This window comes from Apis florea, unplaced genomic scaffold (genome assembly GCF_048593485.1).
Source record: "Apis florea isolate Af1SG1 unplaced genomic scaffold, ASM4859348v1 contig_3798_pilon, whole genome shotgun sequence".
Classification (NCBI taxonomy): Eukaryota; Metazoa; Arthropoda; class Insecta; order Hymenoptera; family Apidae; genus Apis; species Apis florea.
The window spans coordinates 688632-714664 of record NW_028256860.1 but is presented as its reverse complement, the minus strand read 5'-3'; the positions used below and the strand labels follow the sequence as shown (position 1 = coordinate 714664).

Sequence of the window (26033 nt, the reverse complement as noted above, 5' to 3'; positions counted from 1 at the left end):
ACGAGGGAAATTACACATCACCGAGCCATATCTTGATTATATTCATCTATGGTGGTCGTCGCAAACGCGTTCCAGGAAATCCGTCACGGTCGTTACCCAGAGCCGATTATTTTCCAATCGACCGGTTAATTTGCGAATTAATTGTCCAACTATCCGTCGATCTACACGTGTTCCCGCGTATACACAGTACGCCGTTTTCGAACCGTGTCCCGGTATTTTCGTCTCGTGCTCGTTATCTCCGTGGCTTGTGTATATGTATGTACGTGCTCGAAGCAGCGCGATACGCGTCAGATAATGGCGTCGCATCACGGCAGAGAAAATTGTCTCATGAAAAATGTACGCCCTGTCGAAACTCTCGATAATAAAGTGGAACGCGAAGAAAATCGTAAATCGAAAACCTTTCCCTCAAAATTCTCATCCACTTTATCTGTGTGTTTACACAGCGTTTCAACCTTCCTACTCTTAGCACAGGTTGTCCTGACGACGATCCACGAAATTTTTGATTACTGTTCATTTTGAAGGAAGAAAATCGTGTACGACTCTTTCTTGGAATTACCGCGTTTTCTGGCGAAGATACGCATCGAAGGAATTAATTCACCGACGTGTACGAGATACGTACCTCCTTATTCTTTCGTGGCACATATACCATTACGAGTGTATGTAATGAAAATTACCGAATATCGTATTTGCAAAGCATCGAGATTGGATGAACGATGCGTAATAATGTTTTAAGATATATATATATGTGAAATTATACGTTTCAAAGTGAAGGGGATTTTTTTTAAGGTTTTACCATCGGTGAAATTCTTCACTTTTTTTTTCCTTTTTTGTTTTCAAGTTTTCGCTCTGCTTGAAATTTCTTTCTTTTTTATTTCATAATATTTTTTTTTTTTTTGTCTATGCATTTAGATGTGTATTTTGTAAAGGTATCTTGTGGAAATATCGAATCAAAATATTTTTTAGAGGTCGCAAAACATAATATTTAATTTTGTATTCGAGCGATATTGAATAGCAGTTTTGATATTCTAAATATATTTGCTAAATATATGTATTTTGTATGAATTTTATAATATTTATATTAATAAATTAACAATTAATAATATTCGCATTTTATTTTGATATTTTTTTTTATATTTATATTCTATTATATAAAATATATATTCTTATGTTTAATATATCTTTAATGTAGCGAAAATAAAATATTTAATATTTATTATTAATCTAGAGAATGTTAATATATTTTTGCATAAGATATTTTTCGATTTTAAAAATCAAGAAGAATACAAAAGTTAGTATACAAAAATATCGATTAAGATTTATCATTAATATATGAGTATTACAGATTTATATATATATAAAATATTTAAATATTTAAAACTTCACGTATAAATTAATTTTATACATGTAGAGCAACTTATTAGTTTCCAGAAAGTGAAATATTAATATTCGCATTTTAATTTATATACTTAATTTTTATATTCAAATTTAGAGCTATTTACTTTAATATTTATAAAATTTATTTTTTTTTTAAATTTTAATATTCGTGGTCCTTTTAAAATATTTTATAAAATATTTAATATTAATATATTTCGTATTTGCAAATTTAATGTATCTATAATATCATACTTACATACTGTAAATTAAGGAATCATTTTTTGATTTTAATAATATTTAATGAATAAAATAAAAATTAAAATATTTATTTTAAATAGTTTAGATATTAGATATAGCATTAAATCTTTCGTCAATTTACTATAAATTGTAAATATATAAAATTATTATTCTTTTCCTTATTTAATATATATTGATTAATTGGCAATATTATTTTTTAATTCGAATAACATAGATAATAATCATATAAATAATAATTAAAATTATACTAATCTTACATCACATTAAGCACTTAAATTTGTTTCCTTTTATGTTTAATACATCTTTTTTCCTTTTTATTTATTTATTTGTATTAATATATCAATGTATTTAAAAATAAAAAATTATTATTAATTATTATGATTTTATTTTCTTATTTATATTTTAATTAAAAATAAAATTTTAATATGTACCAATATTATCTAATATTGTCAATGTTCTCTTTACAACATTAATTTTCAATTATATAAAATCTTTTTTATTTATAATATTTAAAATCTGTTTATAAAATAATATAATAAATATTGAATTTAAAATAACAATGTAGAACACTTGTCTTTTCTATCTATGTATACGCATGTCCAATAATAATCATCCTAGTGAATACTTAATTCCGTGAGATGATTCGATACATTCAACAGACTTTTCTCGAAAAATGCGTCATAAATATTGTCGCATGTGGACACACGTTTTTTCCTCCACAATTCCCGTTCGTCAATCACAAGCGTTTCCGTTTATCTGGTAATTAAGATCTCGCGCGAATACAGTGGCCACAATCGTCCCCGGAGTTTTTTGACGGATGGGTATTTATTTCTCAATGCATGATTCAGTAATAGCCGGTAAAATGTTGTGGAAAAACGAAAACAAACACGGAACAATCATACGCGTTCGAGTTCCTTTCTTTCATAAATCATGATGTTAATTATTAAATATTGCTCATAAATGATAATTAAATTGTTGAAAAAATGTATATTCACTGATTTCAACAATTTTAAAATGAATTATGTATAATTGTTAAGGACAACATTTTGAGCAACTTTTTAAATGTATATATAATTGGTGATCGATTTTAATTTTCGAATTATTTGCAAAAATTTTCACAATATGTATTCAAGATTTATTTAAGATTTATTTTTATTCAAGATTTCAACAATAAATTTAAATAGTTGTTTTATGGCGTGCAATAAGGCAACTATTTACAACAAACCTCTTTAAGATATTTTCTAGAAAGTTTTAAAATAATAAGAAGGAATATTCAATCAATAATCTTGAGAAAAATAAAGCGCGTTTAAACACATTTAAATATATTTAAAAAGAAAATTATATACTTTTCGCTTAAATTTATTTTATATATAAATTTCATGAAAAATTTCATGTCTGAATAGCAATAAATATTATAATATAATATAGCAATTACGTATTCCATAAAATAAAACAAGCGATAAATTTTTAGAAAATGATACCAACTTTCTATTTTCATTAACATTTATTATGATTTTTTAATGTATATTGTCAAGGTCATGATGGAATGTTACGAAAATTTTAATTAGCAATTCTTTATCAAAAAAATTATTAACAAAACGATTGTTCAAAATAGTTAAACTAAATTAGGTTATATTTAGGTTAGGTCATTGTTAGAAAATGTTTAAAATTACCAAAAACAGTTTAAAGTAACAGTTTAAGTAATTAAGTTAAATTTTAATTTCAATTATGCTATTGCCATAGATAACTGATAGTCGGTCGCCTTATAGCAATCTAATTAATAAAGATCTTATCAAATTCAATATAAACTATTCAGAGATAAATTTTTGTTTGACTTCATATATTAATTCTAAATTCAATTTCATTTCAAAAAATTAAATAAAAATTTATTATTAAGTATTTAAATATTTAAAATTAGTCAATTTGATAATTTGCATAACATTGGACTTTTTTTAAATCGGACTACCATAAGACAATCAACTATTAATTATCTTAACAGCAAGAAACTTAATTAAAATCTTAATTAATCCGTTCTAATTTAAACTACTTTAAAAAAATATTTTTTGTTTTTTTTTTTGTATATGAAATATAAAATTTGAATTTTCTAGATTATGTTTATTTATGTTTTGCTACTTGAATATGAATAATATAATATATAATATAGAACAATACAATAAATACAAATTTACTTCTATACGCCTTCTTACACTGAAATAAAACGTAAACATAGACTTTATTATTAAGTATTAAATTTATCAGAATACATAGAAATATAAAAAAAAAAATACGAAAAATAAAAAAAAATTGCTCAAAATAATATAATTAATTCAAAGTAATTATTTCAAGGTAATTAAAAATAGTAAATATATATATATATATATATAAAATTTTCGATAAGTTCAATTAAATTAATAATTTGTAATTATAATAAATTGTATATTGTGAAAAAAATAAAAAAATAACTCACAAATTCAAACACAAAATCCTCAAATTCAAAAGATTTTTACATCACTAAGATGTAAAATTGTTAGTCTTCTTCTTCATTGTTGTTCGCTTTTCTATTTTAATAAAAATGAAATTTTAAGTAGATAAAAAATTTTATAATATATCTACTTTAATTATTACTTTTATTACATGATATTTACTAAAATCGTTAGAATTAAATAATTCTTCCATTTATTAAAATATTTATAATATATATTATAATATATAATATATATTTTTAATAGGATTTTTTGTTTCAAAACCAATTTCTAATATATCCACAGAATTAAAATGAAAATGATTTTTATTATAAATTATTAAATAATTAAATAATTATCTATCTATTTAAAAAAATTTAAATAATAAAAACTGTTGTATATCATTATTTATCTAAGTGACAAATAATTATGCAAATAATTATGGCCATGTTTTTATTTCAAAATATCTTTCTTACAATTTGTACTAATCTTCAAATATAAATATTTAAACGATAAACTTCCCGAATCTCATCACCATAACCTCAACACCATTATAATATTCACACATTTATTTTTCAAAAGACGAAGTCGAAAAACGTTAACATCAAAAATTACCAAAAAGAAAGTCAATGAGGATAGTTCCAAAAGTTCGTCGAAAAAAAAAAAGAACATTATTAACTTCAGATCTCACATCTTATCACCGGAGACAATTGAAACAATCAATACACCAGAAGCGACAAAGCACAAGCCCTTCGAGCGGTAATTACCAAGTTGGTCAACCTGTTCGATAGTTTACGTTATCTAACATTTAGCGCCAGATGTGCATGCAGCCAATTTCCTTTGTGATGTGGTGTGTGGTGTGATGTGGCACGCACACGAAAGACATCGTCGATTGCCGGGAACCATACCATATAACGTTGGTCGCTCAAGGGTACGCGATACAACGCGAGAGGGTAGGCATTAGGACACGTATATCGTGGGTCGGGGTAATTGTGGCAATGACGACGGAAGTGTCAGATTAGAATCTGAGATGCTCCCGGGAGCACGCGATGCTTGTCCTAACCCCTGAAACTATTAGGCGGACGACTCGACGGCTGCCCCCTTAAACGTTCTATCTACCAGTGGTGCTCCTATATTGGTACCATTCAATGGACATACCGGTCATTCTTCCTATCGTTGAATGTCCCCCTCTTGTTCGGAAGCGATAGCTTTGGTTCTCTTTGATAGGTGATCGGTTTATTAAGATATCGATCGTTCTTCTATTTATTAATTTATTGTTCGAAGTTTCGTCGTTGAATGAATTTTAAAATTTGTTTCGATATTTTATTAGAGATAAACGGATCATTTAATAATGATTTAAAGGTTTTTGAATAATTTTGGAATATTTTATTTATCTTATTATTATTTTAATATTTATTTAATTAATCTTAATTTTTTTATATTAAGTTTTAGAAAGAGTTAAATTTTTAACTATTTCTTTTTTCAATTTTTTTTTTCTGTATAAATTGTTAAAGAATGGAAAAGTATTAATTGAAATATAGAACAAAATTTTTTTCATATTTACTGAATATTTGGATTGGCACTGAATTTTTGATAATTAATTGTTATTTTATTTACCTATTTCTAATTATTTGTAATTATAGAAACTTAAAATTTTTAACATTTAATAATATTTTATAATGAATGAAATATTTTATATTCAGATCTTAAACCACTGTTTATAATGAAAATGATTAAATTACATTGTTTCGTGAAATATTTTCATGTTTTTTATATTTTAAAAAAAATTTATTATAGAGATAAATAATGATTTGAGTTTTTTAACAATACAATAATTTATTTACTGTAATTTATAATAATTTATAATTAATTATATAATTTATATTTTATAATATATTTAATTTATTTATATATAGTAATTTATTATTTCATACTTTTTTTTTTATTTTTTAAAAAATTAATTGATCAATAAGTAATCTTTGAAACTCTATTTTATTTTTGATAATTGACTTTGAATATTTAATGTTTAATTAATTTAATTTGAAATTAAATATTATACAATTCATAATTTTTTATAATTTTGAATATTTCATATTTATGTAAATATTTTATAGTGATTAATTTTTTTTTTTAATTTTTACATCTAATCAGTGTTTGATAGAATATCTTGATTTTTGTTTATACATAGCAGTTTTAAAAAGTTTTAATCTTAAGTTTACGTCTCATTATTTTTAAATAATTCTAGTAATCTATTTCCAATTTTTTAGTATTATTTCAAATTTTTAATAGTTTTTCAATATTTTATCTTTATATATCTATTAAATAATCCTAAATATTTGATTTTTAATCATTTTTATTCATTTTATATGTATAAATAATAAACAATTTAATAAAATAAAAATTTTTATAAAAACTTTAATAAGAAGAATTTTAGTATCTCATGATATAGAAAGTTATTATTCTAATTATTCTTGAATCTATAAATTTTTATATTTATATTAATTTATATTTATATTTATATTAACTATAATATAACACAAGTACTTTTATTTCGTATTTATTAGTAGTTTATTTATAAAGGTTTTTTATAAATTATAGATCATCTTGAAACGAGTCGAAAATTATTGTTTTTTAAATTGAAATCTAATACTTCCGATACTTACTTTAGATAATTTATTAACGAGGGATATAGTTTGGTAACTAACAAATAATATCTGCCAATTGCTTTTTCTAAATTGCATATTCACATTTTGCAACAAGCTATTTTCCAATCTAGTTAAATCATTTTTTTTTATTAATAAAATTAATATTAATTGCATGATCAAGGCATGTTACAAATTTACATAGAAAATAAAAAAAGAATAGAAAATATACATTATATATTATTATCAATCAAAAAAATTCTAAAAGAAAGCATTAGTATCCATAAATCATACGATAAATAATTAAAATCAACGATTAAAATAACAATAAGTAAAATCTATGTATGTAATATACTATATATATCTATTAATTTTTATCCAAGAACAATATTAGACATCAATTTCAATTTTTGATTTAAAATTTGATTCAACTATTGATTTAAAATTTTTACTTAAGTATGATCAATTATATTATTCAATTAATATTATTTACCTATCATCTATTATTTAAAAATATCGTGATAATGTAAGATAAATTAAAATGTAAAATAATTGCAATTATAAAAATAATCACAATTATATATCGATCGAATAAAAATTTAATTATTAATCGCTACTGATAATCAAAATTTTTTTTGTTGCGTCGGACTATAATTAGAAGAATAGTAACAATTTACAAAAGTATTGACAACAATTAAAATTAAAAAGAAAATTAATTAATAATTAAATTTATGCTCCCTACACAGAGTGAGAAAATACCCTCTCTTCCCCCACCATCTTCTTCGTTGTATCATATTCGGTGGTATGTATGGTAGCCGCCCTAGAGAAATCGGCGATCTTGAAAATCTGTATACGACGAATAATATTTCCATCGTGTTAGCATAAAATTATCCGGGGCCCGGGTGTAAGTTCATTAGCAAGTCAAATGAATGGTGGCCAGATTGAGCACCACTGGGCCCACTCGAAGGGACCGTCAAAAAGAAATGGGACGTTTGCAAGGAACAGATGACCCCCTCCCCCCCCTCCATGGTAAACCGGGGCTAAACTGTAATAAAGTGTGGTACGCATTACCCACCTATCTTTGGGACCTTACCCGTTATCTGATTCACCGGCACAACCAACGTGTTTCACCTGTGAACGACATATGGCCGCTGTTGCCCCTTTCAACGACAGTATGAGCTCTTTCGCGTTAATTTGTCGATGAGATAGTACCGACTCCCTGGTTGGAAGGAAAAATGACCAAAGGCTAATGATCAACAATGATCAACCATAAGACTATTGCTTGGTCATGGAATTATAAATTTTATATGTGTGGATCAGAGAGTTAATTCTTTGTAAGTGCAACATTATTTGCATAACTTGTTGTTTGCATACTTAATACATAAAAAATAGAATTAAATATGATTAATTGAAATTTCTTAATTCTTCTTTGATTTGATTAAAAAATAAAGAATAATAATTGATATAAATAAATTTATATCAAGATTAAGTTACTACTAAATTTGAATTGATATCAATAGAATGTGGGTGGAAATAAATAAATAAATAATTCAAATATTTTGACTATGATTAATTCTTTATAATTGGAAATTTATTTGCATATGAAAAATGGAATTAAATATAATTGATTACAATTTGTTATTTATCTATCTATAAACGAATTTGTTGTACATGCAAATTAGAGACATATATTCAAAAAATCATATATTTAAAATTCAAAAATTAAAAAATTTTAAAACAAAACTTTTTATTATTAACTTTTAAGAAGTTTTTAGGAAAGTAAAATTTTTAAGAAAGTATAAGAAAAAAATTCTCATCAAATTGAAATTGAAAAGCACAAATTTTATTCGCAAAAATGAAATATAAAAAATATTAAAAATATTATAAAAATCACAATAGAAAAAAAAAATAAATTTGCAATAAATTATAACATATGATGTATAAATGTTTTTTTAGCGACATTATATTTATATTATATTTGCGACAAAAAAATCAATTTTATTCATTTATACATTTTATTATTGAAATCTTATCATCATTCTCATCATCAATAAAAAATCATAGAAGGATGGGATCGATATTAAATTGATAAAATTTTGTATCTTAATTAAGTAGCATAATTAAATTTCGAAGATATTATCGAATTAATTTTAAGTCTTATGATTTTATTACATCACTCCTATCTACATACTGTTCTCATATTTTATAAAATTAGAATCTATTATGTCAATATATTTAGATTTATTTAGTAGTTTGGTAAAATTGATTATAAATTGATACATAAATAATAAGTAATAGATACTAATCACTTCCAGGTACCTTGTTAATTTATTATATTATTTGAAATTTCCCAATATCTATGTTTCTTGATATGATCCTTTATTAGAATTTAATTTATTAGAATCTTTATTCAAAAATTTTTATAATTCAAAATTTATGATTATTATTTCAGCAAGTGGCCACACCTACAGTTGTGAAGAAAATTTTACGAATGAAACAAGAACAACCGACAATGTTCGCTTGGGAGATCCGAGAACAACTCGCGCGACAAGGAGCTTGTGATCCTCAAAGTTTACCTTCTGTATCTTCGGTAAATCGAATTCTTCGAGGCGGCGGACTTCATACTGATCATACGGGAATTGAGGGTGGTTCTCAGAGCAGCTATACTTCGCAAATTTCTTCAAACGTCGCTAATAGAGGTAAATTTTTATTGTTATGAAATAAAATCTTTTTTTTAATTGATAATGAATTTTTAATTCATTTCACAAACTCGAATCTGGAATCTTAGTTTTCAATCAAAAATCCATATCAAAATTAATTTATTTTTATTGTGTTATTATTAGGAAAACTAGGTCGCGTCCTAAATATTGTCGTTTAAATGATTCCTTAAACATTTGTTTGTATCTCAAAATATATATATATATATATTCATTATGAGTCAAATCAAATTAATATCAAAATAAATATAAAATGAAAAGAAAAAAAATGCATTATAGTAACGATTGCAGTTATAACGATTGAAAGGAAAAAAGAAGAGAAAAGTAAAAAAAGAAAAGGAATTGTAAAATACCTTGTTGGCAGTTGACTCGTCAGAATGTTATATCTTGATGACTAAGACGCAACTTATAAGAACTCAAAATTTGCCTCAAAATTTATCTTGTTTATTCCATAAATTATCTACAACGCTGCGATTTTTTTTCCACTAACTGATATAAAGCTAACATGAAGAATAAACATGAAGAATAAACATTTATATATTGATCAATCATGGAATTCGTTGTGTTGTATATACTATCTTGTGCTAATTATATTATATTATATTATATTTTAATTAGATTTTTTTAGTAATTTTAATATTTTAAATATTCTGAAAAATATTAATAACTAAAAATATTAAAATTTTAATATTAATTAAAATAAATTTAAAAAAAATTTCGATTCTTAATTCATTTGTGTTTGAAATTTTAAATATTATTAATAATTGTATATTCCTACGTGTTTAAATATTAACTAATATCATTTGTGTAAACTGCTTATATAATATATATATAATATATAATATATATAATTTTATATAATATTATAATTGTAATTGTCAATTATCATAAAAATAAATCATCTTTTCTCTATTATTTTCATTCATATCAAGAAATTAATTATAAATACGAATATTGTATATTGATTTAATTTAAAATAACAAATGAAGATAAAAGAATAATTAAGATTGCAATAAACTTTGTATGTTTCATATAATATATATATAATGTAATGATTAATTTTATGAGAAATAAACATAGTGCAATTCATAATTTCAACTTAACAATATTTTTAATTCAGAAAAATGTTAAATATTAATGAGATATTGTTTGTTAAATTATGTTTTTAAATTATGTTTATATTTATTTCCAATATTTATTATATTTATTATTTATATTACTAATAATTTATTTTTATTTTTATATATAGACGCACTTATGAGAACAGATTATCAATTATTTTATCCGGGAACATTGGGACCATTACATATTTCCACGACTTCTGGTAATACCAGCGCGCCATCTTGGAATCCAAGCTTTTACTCATCTCTTTATCAAGCAACAACATTGCACTTGCATCATGGAATGCAATCATTTACGTAAGTATAACTTAATTTTTTTCTTAAATAATTGTCTTTTTATCTAATTAGTTTTCTTAATTTTTCAAATAACAATAAATAATACAAATACCATTTGGAATATAATAATTAGTAGCTATAAATAAAAGAATTAAAAATTGTATATTTTTTCTCCATTTCATTTATTCAAATAATAAAAGTTTTTTTAAATAAATTTCTAAAAATAAGAAACATATTATATATTAAAAATTATTTGAATATATAAAATACAATATTTGAATACAATATATAAATAAAATAAAGTAGAAAAAAATAAATTAATAAATAAGCCTATATTTAAAAACTTTAATATAAAAAAATCTATGCAAAAATTAATTTAATTAATATTATATCTGTAATCTCTTTAAAAAAAAAAAGTAGAAAATTTATATTACCCAATTAAAAATTAATCTCTATCAAACAATTAAAATATATTAAATAAACAATTAAAAATTTATGTATTGTAGATCGTTAGATGTAGAACGTCTCTCGGAACAGAGTGGACCAACAAATCAAATCGATTTGAAATCCAGCTCGAGCTCAATGGCAGGCAGTGATGATTCCTTGGACAAAAGCGATCTAGACGAAAACACGGAATCCCAAGATCACTACAAACCGTTTCAAAATTCACCTATTATTCTAGAACTTGGCCAAAAAATCGGTAGCGATCGTAGTGCATTCGTGAGACATAATACATCCGGTTCGTCTGTAAATCTCGAGAATCGACAGAGCCCACCTCCGGCGACCAGTGACAAACAGAAGATAATGTCACCGCGAATTTTGGAAACTGGAAATGAGCAGAGCACTATGGCCAAAGAAATAGCGGTCGAGGAAAGACCGACACAACCCCAGAGAAAGAGAAATCCTTATTCGATAGAGGAACTTCTGAAAAAAGATGAGGGTAAAAGCATCTCGAAAAGGCCGAAATTAACGAATCTCGGCGTAGTTCAACCCTGTGGAATTATCTTGAATAAAGAAATCTGAAGGATTTGGAAGAGGGAGGAAAATTTCAAGATCTGGTAATAGAGGCTAAAAATAAGATGATCGTCTGGATTTGGGAGAATTTTCGATACAAAAATAAATAAGGTGAATATGTTGTAAAAAACGTTGAAGATAAACATGAAATTGTTTTAAGATATAAAAGGAACTAGAAAAGAGAAAATTATATAATTAAAAGAATGATTAATGAATATAAATGATAAACTTGGACTAAGTTTATATTTGGTATCGATGGCTATCTGTGACATTTTTAGGATTTAATGATATAGGAAATTAAAATGTTTATTAAAGATCCAATAATCTTTGATAATTTATTGTAATCTCTGAGTGACTTGTTAAATGACGAAATAAGAAATGGCTTTTTTTTAATGCTAATATTTGTTTATATTAATATATTTATAATATATATTATTATAATATATTTTGAATGAAAAAGTTTGTAATGAAACAATTTTTCAACAATTTAAATAAAATTATCGCAAAATTTTTTTTTCTATGACAAAAAGTTATAAATGAGGTTTATGAAAAAAATATGAAAATGAAATTTCTAATTTTTTTTCAATGAAATATTTGATTATTGGATATAAATATTAATTAATAATAAATATTAATAAGGATATAATTCCACTGAAAATATCAAATATAAATTCACTGATCAATTTGATTTATTTGATGAAAGAATCAATGAATGATGTTTTTAAATATTGAAAAATATTCATATCTGTACATTTTTAATTCTTTAGATTGCATTAAAAAATATTTATAGAACTATCAAAAGAATAAACAAATATTATCTTTTTTCAAAAATATAAATAAAATCTTATAAACTTGATTAAAAACTTAAAAAATTATAAAAATCAGAGTAATATAATATTTTAGTTAATAAAATACTTTTTTTAGAATAATTATTTGAAAATTATTTAATCTTTTAAAAAAACTATTATTTGATTAATTTTTACGAAATTTATTTATTAAATAATTAATTAACACATTATTTCAAAATGCATTTACTAATTAAAAATTCAAAATGATTGGTGTAAAACATATAAGATGGGAATGTGACATAATTTATTAAAAAGAAAGAATAACGAAGTTGAATACAAATTTTTAAAAAAATAAAAAAGAAATTACAACTTTATCAAATGTTCGAAAATCTCGAAAATTAAAGCGATCGTCATTATATTACCGACACGAAAAAAAGTATAAATTGTATGTAACATTAGCATGAATCGTCGATTATGTATTGTTGACTGCAATATCGTAGATTAAACATAAGTCTGTTAAACTAATTTATAATTAAATTATTTTTATTCATTTTTCCATATCTGATATTGTCGATATTTCGATGATCTATTTCTTTTAAAGCAAATGAATATCTCGTCGACATACATATGGATAATAACATCACATATGAATATTAGATTTTATGATTTATGATGATTTTCAGCAGGATCAATTTTATGATCTCTGAATACTGAGATTTTTTTGTTGCGTAATTTGTGTGTGGTATAATTTTGTTTTGTGAGCGGGATGATGCCATATTATTATGTATGATATTTAATTTTTATTTGATCAAAGATACTTTGACGTATTCTAATAAAATAAAATGATTAGTAACCTTAACAAAAATGTTTATTTTTATTTATCATGTTAGAATAAAAAATTTCAATCAATTGGAATTCATATTTTAATAATATTAATCAAAATTTTTATATAATTATCAAAATAAATATTTTTTTCAAAGATTAATAATTATTAATTTAATATTAATACGATAAATATTAATTATAAGTAAATTAATTAAATAAAAATGTTCTAAAGAATTATCTTACTGATGAAAAATTCATTTAATAATTTTAATCAACATCCATCTTAACAGAATTAAATAATCTATTTGAATAACGTAAATTCATTTGAACATGATCGATTTACGAAAAGAATCTTTCATGGGATGTCATAAAATAATTTTAATTTCAATAAAAAATCAACAAAATATATTAAAATAAAAGTCAAGTTCATTCATGAAATCATGATTAGCATATAATCCGAAAAAAAATTACGCCGAACTTGACAGAAAGTGCAATTAAACGAAAGTTCAATAAAGCATGTATCGACATATAGAATAGCCGGAGTGCAAATAATAAAATCATAAATAATTTTAGTCCAAATGTCTCATATGTGAACATTAATGTACATAAGTGTACATTTTATAAAATATGACAGAGATGATGGTCTCTGTAAAAAGAAAATGAAATTAAATAAAGGATCGCATTTTATAGACAATATTCTTTCTTTTGCATTTATAATATTATAAAAACTTTTTATTTATCTTTTCATCACGAATTAATTAATGCATCATAAAATGCTAATGCATCAACATCCGTCTATTTATTTGTTTTCTTTTAAGCAATGCTTGCTTATGAATTTTGATATTTTGTGAGTCATCTCGAATTGATTTATAATAATGCCAATGATAATAAAAAAATTAACAAGATATAAATCTGAAAATACTGATTTTTATTTATTGAATAGCAATATTTAGAATAAATAGATTTTTTAAAGATTATATTGAGAATTCGAATAATATAAAAAATAACTTAAAATTATTATTAAACAAATAAATTTTCTTTCTAGAATTCTACATTTCAAATTCTGCTATTTTAAATTTCAAGAAAAAAATTAAAATATACAATTCAAAATACAAATGTTACATATTTATTTTTAAATTTCAATAATTCCACAATTATGAAGATAATTAATAATAAAATTAAAATTTAAATATTATAAACAAGCTATTCATATTATTCTATTAATTATATCCACAGACAAAATATAGAATAAATGTATATAGAATAAATATAGAATAAATATTCAATACTTTTTAAGAATTCAGTAATTATCAGATTTTTTTTTTATTATTTTCATGTTATTTGCGATATTACCTATTTGTAATGTAGAAAACGATTGTAGAGTTATTAGCAATCGGAATAAAAATTTCGATTTTACTATAAAAATTATAGATAAAATACGTATCAAAGCAATTTATAAGGAACAAAGTATAGATACATTTATATTTCTCGATTTAATCGTACTTGTATATTTATAATGTAGATGACTATGAAATATTTAATTATTACGGTAATTCTGAGCAAAATTCATTATATTCTTAATTTTTTTTTATTTTATTGCATTTTAAACATTATATATGAATAAATTTTTATTTTCAAAATTATTAATGCAATGAATATGACTTTTTTAATTTTATTTATGAAGAAAATTGAATAATAAATAAATAATTATTTTTAATACAAAAAATAATTTTTATAATCTTCGAATTAATAAAAATTATAAAAATTATAAAAAAAATATTATTTACCAATTTTTAAATAAAATATTATTAAAAATTTGGAAAACTACTATTATATATATAAATTATACATAGTTTAAAATTTACTTTATTACTTATTAAAAGTTACTTTAAAAGTTTATTTAAAAACTGGTGTTTAATCAACTATTAAATTTTTCGTCATTAATTAATTTAATAATTTCAATGAAATAAATTTTATAAATAATAATGAAATTATTAACTACACATTATTACTATTATTAACTACTTATATATGTTACATGTACACATTTTTTTTATTTTTTTTTATGATATAGATTAGATTTTTAAAGTTGGCTCGATCATATTTAGATGTATCTATCCTTTACTTTTGCTAGAAATGAGTAAAATTGTTAATTATTTCAATAATTTATTATTCAAAACATCGAATAACTACAATAATAACTATAACATGTAACAACTGAAATTATACAAAGAGTAATCAACTATAAAGTAAGTAAATATTCGATCTTTTTCGAATAAAGTAACTAATTAATTTTTTACTCTTTTAATGCCTAATTTTGATTTGTGTTATAATATGGTTGCATTAGCAACAGTTTGTTAACGATATATGTACTAGGCATATATTATTTATATTGTGTTACATTGGTTACCAAGCAACCATTTAATACAACACAAACTTCAGTAGAATGAGAAATATCTATTACAATTGATATATTTTATTTATAATTAACAATGGTAGACGATGTAAAACCGGAAACAATTAAAAAAACTCAAGATTTACTCGGAAAGTATTTCAAAAAACCACCACTTACCGAAAAATTATTAAAAAAACCACCATTTCGATTTCTTCATGATATTGTATCAGCAGTAATGTATTTCTTACTTATGTTCTAAATAAAACAAATATAAAAAATCTTTGTTACTAATAAATAAATGATATTGTAGATCATAAGTGAAACTGGTTTTTTAAATGGTTTATATTCAGAGGAGGAGCTAAATTCAGAAAATATAAAAAACAAAGAGGCGAAACTGGCTTATTTAACAAAATTGATCGATGTTGTCAGTAAGTTATAATTTTTTTTTATCATAAAAATATAATATTATTTGTATTCAAATATATCGTGCAATAATTTCAGAGTTAGTTACTGGAATTAATTTATCTGTAAGAGCCAGTAAGATAATTTCAGGTCAAGAACCAACTAAAACAAATGAATTATTGCAAGCAATTGGAAAAGCTTTAGATAAAAAGGTAATATTATTCAAATATGTAAATATGAAAAAGAAATTAACAGAAAAATTAATGATATTTTAATGTCAAAACTTTTTTTTATAGAAGAATATTTATAAAACTTTTAGGATTTTTTTTATTTATTAAAAAATTTTGAGATTATAAAAATTATATTTTTAACGTTAGAAATGCATAGAATCAAAAATAATATCTCACTATTAAATCAAAAATATTTAAATATTTAAATAAATGCTTATTTTATAGGTTACCATATTGGTTGTCATATTGCCTCTTCTCACTGTATTACCAATGAAAAGTTTCCATTTTCTCTTGTAATGATATCACAAATATATTGAGATATATATATAACTAGAATATTGATTGTAAATTGATTATTCAGTATCCATCCATAGCGAGTTTGAACATTCTATGAATTTATGAAATATGAAAATAAAATATAAACCAATTGGGTGACCGAAATTACAATGATTTAGTATCTTTTATTTCTATACAAATACAAGCAGTGAGAGAAGCCAATTTGATGGCCAATTTTGAAATGAAAGATTTCTAAATACACATATTCCTTCTTTTGTATTCCTCCTAAATAAAATTAAAATAAAATGATAATTTTATTTGAAATCTACTTATTATATATTTATTGTATAAATTAATATATCAATTCATAAAAAAGGAACACTCAAAATTTTCTGTTCCTGAAACTAAAACCTATTTTATAAATTAAACAGATAAGTAGTGTGGAAGCTATCGAACAATATAAAAAAAATTTTGGAAAAAATAAATCTAGTTCAAAAAATAAATCATCTATAACGAAAAATGAAAAGAGATCATCATCAAAAGAAACATTACAAAAAAAAACTACGTCAACAAAAGAAAAATCTACAGAACAAAAGAAAAAAGGATTCAATGAAAATAATATAACAAAACATGAAGAAAATATATATAAAACAGAAAATCAAGAATCCCAAAAAAATATTAAAAATAATATAGAAACAATACAAGTTGAGGTAAATTAATATATTTATATTTTGAATAAAGATGAAAAATTATAATTAAAAATATATTTTTCAGTTAATGCAAGAGAAAATTCCTTCATCTGCACATAAAAAAAGATCTTTATCTGCTAAATCTAAACAGAATACATCTTCTACATCCTTATCTGAAATAACTCCTTTACAATTAGATAAAAAAATAGATGAAAAGCAAAAAGAATCTGAAAACAAATCAAAGCATACAATACGTACTGAAAATAATGAATTACAAAATCAAATAGTTAATATACCAAATTCTGTAAATTCTGAATTGAAATCTACATCAATTGTAAAAGATAATAAAATAGATGAAGATACAAATAAATTACAAAAAATGCAAATTACAGATAATGAAATTTCTGTACAAAATATTAAGAAATCTGATCAGTCATCAGAAATTCAAAGAATTCAATCAGAAAATAAAGATGCTAGGTATTAGTTATCTAATACTTTATCTTATAAAAGGTTAAATTAAAACATTTGTAACATTTAATAATAAATGTTTTTAGTATTTCACAATCAACTTCTAGACCAAGAACTTCTTTACGTCCACCTAGTTCAAGACCAATTAGTGCTAGACCTGCAGCACCCAAAATTCGAGGAAAAACAGAATTAATTATTAATGAAGAGATATTGTTAGAATCATTTTTAAATTATTTACAAAAAAAGTTTATACGAAGTATGAATTATTAGTATTTTCTTTTAGGACACCTATGGGAAGTATTAATGTTATTGTAGAAAATTCTGATCTCAAAGAAGATGATGATGCTGAAGATATGGTAGTTATGGAAACTAAAGGAAATGGTAGTGATTCTTTAGAAAATAATGCAAATTTTAAAATTAATAATCAATTAACACAAGAACATGGGCATCTAGTTGCTCAAATATTAGAAACACAAAAAGAATTGGTTAATAATGATAATGTAGATATAATGCCTAAAAAAACAAATATTGTAAGTACAATTCAATCATAATTTATTTTTATTGTCATACTATTATAACATAAAATTCTTTAATATATGAAGTATAAATTTGTTTTTAGGCATGGGATATAAGTTCAAAGCGTGACATAATAACAAAGGAAATTGATAAACTACGAAATACAATACAAACTTTAACTCGTGCAACAAATCCACTTGGAAAGTTATTAGATTATTTTCAGGTATTTATTAATTTATTATTTGTTATGATATATTTATAATATAAGTTATTATTTATAGGAAGATGTAGAAATTATGCAAAAAGAATTATTAGAATGGAAAAATCAATATCAACAAGTAAATGAACAATTAAAAATTGAAAAAATGTAAGAATATATAAATTTTATATATAAATTTAATAAAAGAATATATCATTTATTATTTAAGATTATACATATATATAATATTAAATATAATAATTCTTTTCAGGAAAACACAAGAATTAATAGAACCTATGAAGGAAACGTTAAAAGAAATTGATCATAATGTGAAAATACAATTGAATAAAATATGTCAAGCAAAATCACAAGTTATGAAAAATGATCAAAGAATACAAACGTTATTAAATGGTCATATTTAATTTTCATTAGAATATTTTATTAATTTTAACATAATTTGTTTCTTTTTTAAGTTATAATTAAATTATAATTAAGTTTATAATCAATTATTGTACATATACAACAATGAAATATGTATAAAATGTAATATAATACCCATAAAAAGTCTTATAATTTTTACGTTTATTTATTACTTATTAGAATAAGAACATTTGTACAAAATATATAATTTAATCTTATTATATCATTTATAAATATTTCTATTAATAAATTTTCAACTTATTTTTTAACTTCGTATTTATCTTCTAAAATTGAAATTTCATCTTGAGATACATTTTCGACTGTCTTGCAATATTCGAAAATCATTTTTAAACCTAAAGATTAATAAAAAAATCCATTGAAAAAAAATATTACCAATATTTTACTTTAGATTTTATGCAACAATACATACTTTCTTTATCACTGTCACTAATAAACATAATAAATGTTCTAAATCGTTTAACTTGACTGAGATCTTTTAGATAATGGAATATTAAGTCTTTCCTTTTTATAAATTCTATTTTTAAAACTTCTATTATTTGACAGAAAATATCAGACTCCATTGAATCTTGAAATATTTTAGGTAAACTGTCTTTTGGTAATTGCTGAAATTTGATTTAATAGTTTCATTATAATTTACTAATTTACAAATTGTGATTACAATACTTCATTTACTATAAAATTATAATCTTTAAATATATTTTCCCACCTTTAAATATTTATATCTAAATTCTGATGATTTATTTGTTTTCCAAGTCATTATAAATTGTACAGCTGTTTTAGGAATTGGAGGTACAATACTAATATCTTCCAAAGATTTAATAGTTTTAACAGAATTATTATTTTTCATAAGATTATTATCTTTACCAAATTCTTTTTTTTGTTGATCATTTTCAATGCATATTGTTTTGTTATTAATATAGTTATAATTAGTAACAAATTCCATTTCTTGAATAGGTATTTTTATCAATGATTTCTGTACAAATTTAATATAATAAATATTAATATATAATAAATAATAAATAATAAAAAATTAATATATATATATAATAAATATAATAAATATTAAATATATGTATAATAAATATTTTATATATCTATATATATATTTTAATTAATAATTTTACCTTTGAGTGTAAATGTGGAGGTTTTTCAATTGGTTCTATAACAATAACATTATCTTTTTCTGGTAACCAATCTGGAATACGTGGATCCCTTTCATTTTTTATATCTATATCATGCACATTATCTTTCTTATCTTTTATTTTATTTTTGTTTATAATATCTTTAATATTTTTATCATCCTCCATATAATTAATTTCAGTATTTTTAATATTTGTTGCTTTTAATGTAGTTTTATTCCACATTTTTTCAGCAATTTTTTTTTCAAATGTTATGTTTTTAGATAATTCTTTTGTATCTTCTTCTACTTCAGTGCTTGTCTATATGAAATATTTTTTAATATCTTGAATAAATAAATTTAATTAAATGATTTTAATTTTTATTTATTAATTACCTTTGAATATTTAATCTTGTTTTCAATTTGATTAAATAATAATTTAGCTTCCTTATTAAAAGGTTCTAATTTTAAAATTTTTTCTAAATCTAATTTAGCTTCCTTGTATTGTTTTAAATTCATTCTAGCTATTGCCCTTCTATGATAAGCTTTTATATAAGTTTCATCTAATTGTATTGCAGCAGAGCAATCAGATTCAGCAGAATAGAAACTGCAGAAAAATATAATATTTTTATAAAAATATAATATCTAACATCATTTTACTGTTTTTAATTTAATATGCAGATTGTAATTAGAATATATATACATATATATATGTACTTGTCTAATTTTAATTGACAAAGTGCACGGTTTGCATAAAATATTGCATCATGTGGAAATATTTTTATAGCATTACTATAACAACCAATTGCTTTAGACCATTTTTCTTGTTGCACAAAAATATTGCCTTCATTTTTATGTTTCGTTGCTTCTTGATGTGCTATTTCTAATTGTTCTTTAGATATTGATTCATCTTCAGATTCATCTGAATAGATGAATTCTTCTTCATCTATTTCCTTGCATGCTTTATCCTTTAAAATAATATAAATAATATTAAAATTATAAAACTTTATTTTTTTAAACACAAAATTTTAAAAGTATTTTTCACATATTGATAAAATTTGATAAATAGATTCCAAGAATCGCAATTTTTAATTAGGAATTTATGATAAAAAATCATTAATATTTTTAAATATTTATACTCAAAAAATTAAAATTTAGAACTTAATTTTTATTAAAACTTAGAAGAAAACATATTTAGTTCTCAAGCTATCAAAGAAAGTTATATGAAAATATTATTTTAAAATAAAATTTCATTAATAACATTCAAAATTAATTTAATTTTTACAACATAATAATAAAACTTACTACATCAAATTTATCCCAAGCAGAATAGTCATAAGATTTTATTTTTTTCGATTTAATATCAACTTCATTTATTTTTTTTGAAATTTTTTTTATTTTATTTTTATGTTTGGTTCTAATTGGTGGTAGAGTGGCCTACAAAAAACATTCTTATATATATATTATAAATATTCTTACTATTCTTGCTTTAACAAAAAGATGACAATTTTTACCTGACAATTTCGTTCTTTCCTCAATTCATCATCTTTACGTTTCATTTGTTCTTCCCAATTCTTCATATCAAGAAATTCTTTTTGTAAATCTTCTGCATTATCTTTCACTTGCTTTTGTATTAAAATTGATTTATCCATTTTTTTATTATATTATAATTATTACGATAAATGAAATCAAAATATCAATTGCAAATTTAGGTTAATTTTTGCGCTTTCTAAAAAATTAATAATGATTTCATCATTTACGTATTAGTTTATTAAAATATTTGATTATTTAAAATAAAATTTTTACTTTATTCGCAAAATATATATTCTTATATCATAAAAAATATTAATATGATAAAAAGTTAGCATAATTCATTAATTCATATTAAATTTATTATATCATGTTTTAATCACGAAATTTTCTTAATTTTCTTATTTTTATATAAAAAATTTTTCTTTGTAAATTAATGTTAGAACTTTTAATATTGTTAGTAATAAGTAATTTTAATTATGTTAAAATTATCATATATAACACTTCCAACAAATTTCGAAATCTGTTCTTAAATATTATGCCATAAATAACATTAGAATAGACTTAATATTTAATGTATTTTCTTGTTCAATATTTTGAGAATTGTGCTTAAGAGCCCTCATTATATAAAAAAGTGAACTAACTAAGTTATTCATTATCTATATTGTATCTTATTTATAGCATAGACAAAAAGTAGAATAGATGTGATATCTTATGAAATATTACATTGTATCGCATGTTTAACATATCGACAATTTGTATTTCTTACATTATCTAGCATGTTATAATTTAAGTACTGTTATCACAGATGACAGATTATAGATCTAATATGTATGCTACGGACGAGATAAGAATCAGACGTAGTATAAAAAAATATAAGAATATGATCCAAAAATATAAAAACATCTATTAATTAAAAATTCCTGTGATAATTTCAAGTAACATTTTTCTGTACATTTTTCATTACGACTTTATTAACAAAAAATACTGACCAATCATAAAGCACGTAGCATAGTTGAATTGTTATAAGAGTGTCGGTTACATATTAACTGAGCACGAATAAATCTAAATAACATATGTTGGAAAAAGTGTATTAAATATAACAAATATTTTTTATCGATAAAAAATTATATTGAATTATATTATTGAATAAATTATATAATATTCAATATTTTGTATATACCACTATCTAGTATAAGAATAGATCATTAGTAGTAACTTTTATAACTCAAATTTATCTATCACCAACTTAAAAATTTAATATTTATTTTAATATCATCTGCTATGAAAGTATGCAATGAAATAGTTATTAAAATATAAATAACTATTAAGTTCAACAAAATATTTATATGTGACAAACAGTTATTATTTAATGTACATGATTTTTGTCACTAAAACAATATTATTAAGACAATAAAATTGCGGCGATATATTGCAGACTTATAATTGTTGAATAGAATACTATGATAATCATTTTTATATTTTTGTAGCTTTTTAAATAATTATATGAAATATATGCGAAGATTTTTTTAAATAAATAATAAATATCGACGAAAATAAAAATATTTTAATCTTTTTTTAAAATCATATATATATATACAATTATTAAATAAATATGATAAATATAATATAAGCAAAAATTTTGAAAAATTCCTTTATGAGATTAATTGTTTGTTATAACAATTATTAATTTAATACATCTTTTTTTTTTATTTTTTTTATTTTTCAAGAAAAAATCATTTGATTTACAATGATGTATATTATTTGATATATTTATATATATTATATGATATATATTATTTAATAATAACATTTTTAAAAATTCATTTATTAAAGATAATAATAAAGTAAAATAAAATTCGAATATATTATTATGAAATAATATATTTTATAATTTATTATATTTATTATATATATAATAACATATTTAATTAATAACATTAATTAATATATTATTTATATATAATAAATATTATTTATTATTATATATGTATAATATATAATAATTAATTAGTAATTAAATACAATATAATTTAACAAGTATAATATAAAAAATGCAATGTGAAAAGGAATTTTTTCTTAATTCCTGAATTTCAACCAGTTAATTTTAATCACATAAATATATTATTATTAGTAATATCTAAAAAATAATAAATAAAACTTAATAGTATATAAAAAATAGAGAATGCTTTTCTTTCATTTTAGTTTCATTATCATTATATAAATATAAATGTACATTCATATACATAAACATATATATATATAATACATATATGTATATATGATATTGATTGTTAAGATTTTTGTTAGAGAATATCATTCTAAATCTCAGAATCACGTTACATTCTAGTGAGATTAAAGTTTTAAAAATTATATGATTGTAAGTATTCTTTAAATAATTTATGAAAATGATATAAAAATATTAAATTGAATTAAATTAATATAAAAATAATTTCTTAAAAAATATTCTTTAACTTTAATATCACCTTGTATTTTTTGTTTTAACAGGAAACAACTTTTAAGAATCCGGTAATAATGGAAAGATTTCTGTACAAATTTTCATTAAATGGTTAAATTTCATACTTCAACACTTAGTATTCAAACAAAGGATTAAGAACTAACTTTGGCTGTACTTTCAAAAAAAATTTATGTTTCTGATTGATTGAAATTTGAAAAGGTTAGAAGAAAAGAGAAATTATAAATGAGTCATGGATAGACAATACTGATAATTAATATTTTTATTATTATTATTTTTTTCACTTGTTTTAATTTCAGTGATCGAAAAAAAATATTCAATACTTTTTGTCTGCATAAAAAGCAGTTAAAATTATAAGATTTGCTATGTTAAAGATTCTAATCTCTATATATTATTGTAAAAAAACTTTTAGTTTTGATATATAATTTCTCTGTTATTAACAACCAGTCAATTACATTATAATAAGTTATTGTATCGCTGCAATGTATCAAAACAAACTGTTATTACATTATCAACTACTTGATATTCAATGACTATGATTGTTATTTTGAGTAGTATTATCTGTATAAAAAAAGTTTAAGTTTTAGTTTAAGTTAATGTTTTTTATTAAAAGTTTTTTATCAATATTTAAAACTAATAAAAATCCGAATATATAAGATATATAATAGATATATAATAGAATTTTAGACTTAAATTTTATTCTCTCTTCTTTTTCTTTTCTTAAATTTGTTAATCGAAAATTTATGCTTATCAGTAAAATATCCTTTTTTTCTATTATGAAAATAGTTTTAATAAAATTATATTTAGACAAAATTTTACATTTTATAATAAAATAAATTTAAAAAATTAACAATGTTTTTATAATTTCATAATAAAAAAAAGCATAAATTTTTGTTTAATTAGTTAATAAAATTGATATATAAAAATCTTATGGTGTAAAGATCTTCTAATTTATATAACATAATACATACTATAATATATATAAAAATGTAAAAAATGTAAATATATGTAATTATATTTTTTTTATATTATTTTTGTAATTATATTTTTATGTGTTTTCTTTATCAACTTGTATAGTTTAATATTTATATATAATTTTTATATTCATCATTCTGAATCATAAAAAATGTATTTAAAGACTCTGATTTTTTTATATAATTAATATTTCAGATCATGAAATAAGAAGTTTAATTAAATATTTGGTCTATCATATACTTTATCTATGGTATAAACATAGAACCATGCAAATCATGTAAAGTATTTTGTGATTCTTTGACTATAGATGTAGTACATAAATGGCCTAAAGTTTCATTACACGTCACTCGCTTTGTTTTCAACAGAATACAAAATTTAATTTTGATGTTTATTTTAGAAATTATAAATGCTGTAGCGAATGAAATACACAACATCTAATACAATAAAAATCTGTGAAATAATTAATTGTTATAAAATTATTTGGCGGAATAATAATGAAAACAAAAAGTGAAATCTAGATTAATAAAATTCCTTGAATTGCTATTAATTAATATTAATTTTTATATAATATTTAACATATATTAAAAAAAAAATAATTAATAATGATTGAAGAAAATTATCGCAGATAGAGTTAATGGTTATTTGAACATTTATATTGATGTGATTATTTTCTTTTAAAAATTATTTTTTTTTTTTTTTGCTTAAAAAAATAATTATTTGATGAAGACGATAATTGTATAACATATTACACTTTTTTTTCTTTTTGTACATAAATAAAATGTACGATTTACAAATTTCATCTTCTAAGTCTTAGCACAACTATAATTGGTAATATAATTGAT

General features: G+C 21.5%; 3 protein-coding genes and 1 long non-coding RNA gene across 6 annotated transcripts in view; 3 read left to right on the top strand and 1 right to left on the bottom strand.

Annotated features, from left to right (window-relative positions):
• Positions 1–12334, top strand: part of Poxn (paired box pox-neuro) — a 40411-nt gene extending 28077 nt beyond the window's left edge. Inside the window, exons 4-6 of the mRNA XM_012484769.3 lie at positions 9189–9435; positions 10703–10871; positions 11357–12334. Of these exons, the coding sequence (XP_012340223.1) occupies positions 9189–9435; positions 10703–10871; positions 11357–11873 (933 nt within the window). The 3' untranslated portion in view covers positions 11874–12334. The remainder of the gene's footprint in view (positions 1–9188; positions 9436–10702; positions 10872–11356) is intronic.
• A 3561-nt stretch (positions 12335–15895) lies between these two features.
• Positions 15896–19231, top strand: IFT54 (intraflagellar transport 54). The gene is made up of 10 exons (XM_012484741.3): positions 15896–16104; positions 16183–16300; positions 16374–16486; positions 17212–17490; positions 17555–17946; positions 18024–18149; positions 18221–18467; positions 18557–18676; positions 18735–18820; positions 18924–19231. Exons 1-10 carry the CDS (start codon positions 15970–15972, stop codon positions 19072–19074), a joined length of 1767 nt encoding a protein of 588 aa, XP_012340195.2. The 5' UTR covers positions 15896–15969; the 3' UTR covers positions 19075–19231.
• spag (RNA polymerase II-associated protein spaghetti) lies at positions 19223–22380 on the bottom strand. Of its 2 annotated transcripts, XM_031915727.2 has the most exons (9): positions 22017–22345; positions 21725–21939; positions 21516–21647; positions 20928–21178; positions 20607–20817; positions 20218–20532; positions 19800–20066; positions 19503–19695; positions 19223–19425 (listed from the first exon to the last, which is right to left on the bottom strand). In XM_031915727.2, the coding sequence occupies exons 2-9, from the start codon at positions 21860–21862 to the stop codon at positions 19331–19333; spliced, it is 1602 nt and encodes a 533-aa protein (XP_031771587.2). In that variant the 5' UTR covers positions 21863–21939; positions 22017–22345; the 3' UTR covers positions 19223–19330. The 2 variants fall into 2 exon arrangements, with proteins under 2 accessions (XP_031771587.2, XP_086772112.1); XM_086915986.1 differs by having other exon boundaries at positions 21725–22380.
• A 1427-nt stretch (positions 22381–23807) lies between these two features.
• On the top strand, positions 23808–25656 carry LOC116414147 (uncharacterized). Of its 2 annotated transcripts, none has more exons than XR_004224611.2 (3): positions 23808–24120; positions 24249–24417; positions 24516–25656. It is a non-coding gene; the product is annotated as an uncharacterized LOC116414147 (long non-coding RNA). The 2 variants fall into 2 exon arrangements; XR_015294675.1 differs by having other exon boundaries at positions 23907–24120; positions 25387–25656.
• The last annotated feature ends 377 nt before the right edge of the window (positions 25657–26033 follow it).

Bases quoted from the DNA above. Each gene is read 5' to 3' on its own strand.
- IFT54 (XM_012484741.3), top strand. From the start codon at position 15,970: ATGGTAGACGATGTAAAACCGGAAACAATTAAAAAAACTCAAGATTTA. The intron at 17,491-17,554 runs GTAAATTAATAT...TATATTTTTCAG, and splicing joins TAGAAACAATACAAGTTGAG to TTAATGCAAGAGAAAATTCC. The intron at 18,677-18,734 runs GTATTTATTAAT...TATTATTTATAG, and splicing joins AGTTATTAGATTATTTTCAG to GAAGATGTAGAAATTATGCA.
- spag (XM_086915986.1), bottom strand. From the start codon at position 21,862: ATGGATAAATCAATTTTAATACAAAAGCAAGTGAAAGATAATGCAGAA. The intron at 21,648-21,724 runs GTAAAAATTGTC...TGTTTTTTGTAG, and splicing joins GGAAAGAACGAAATTGTCAG to GCCACTCTACCACCAATTAG. The intron at 19,426-19,502 runs GTATGTATTGTT...ATTAATCTTTAG, and splicing joins TAGTGACAGTGATAAAGAAA to GTTTAAAAATGATTTTCGAA.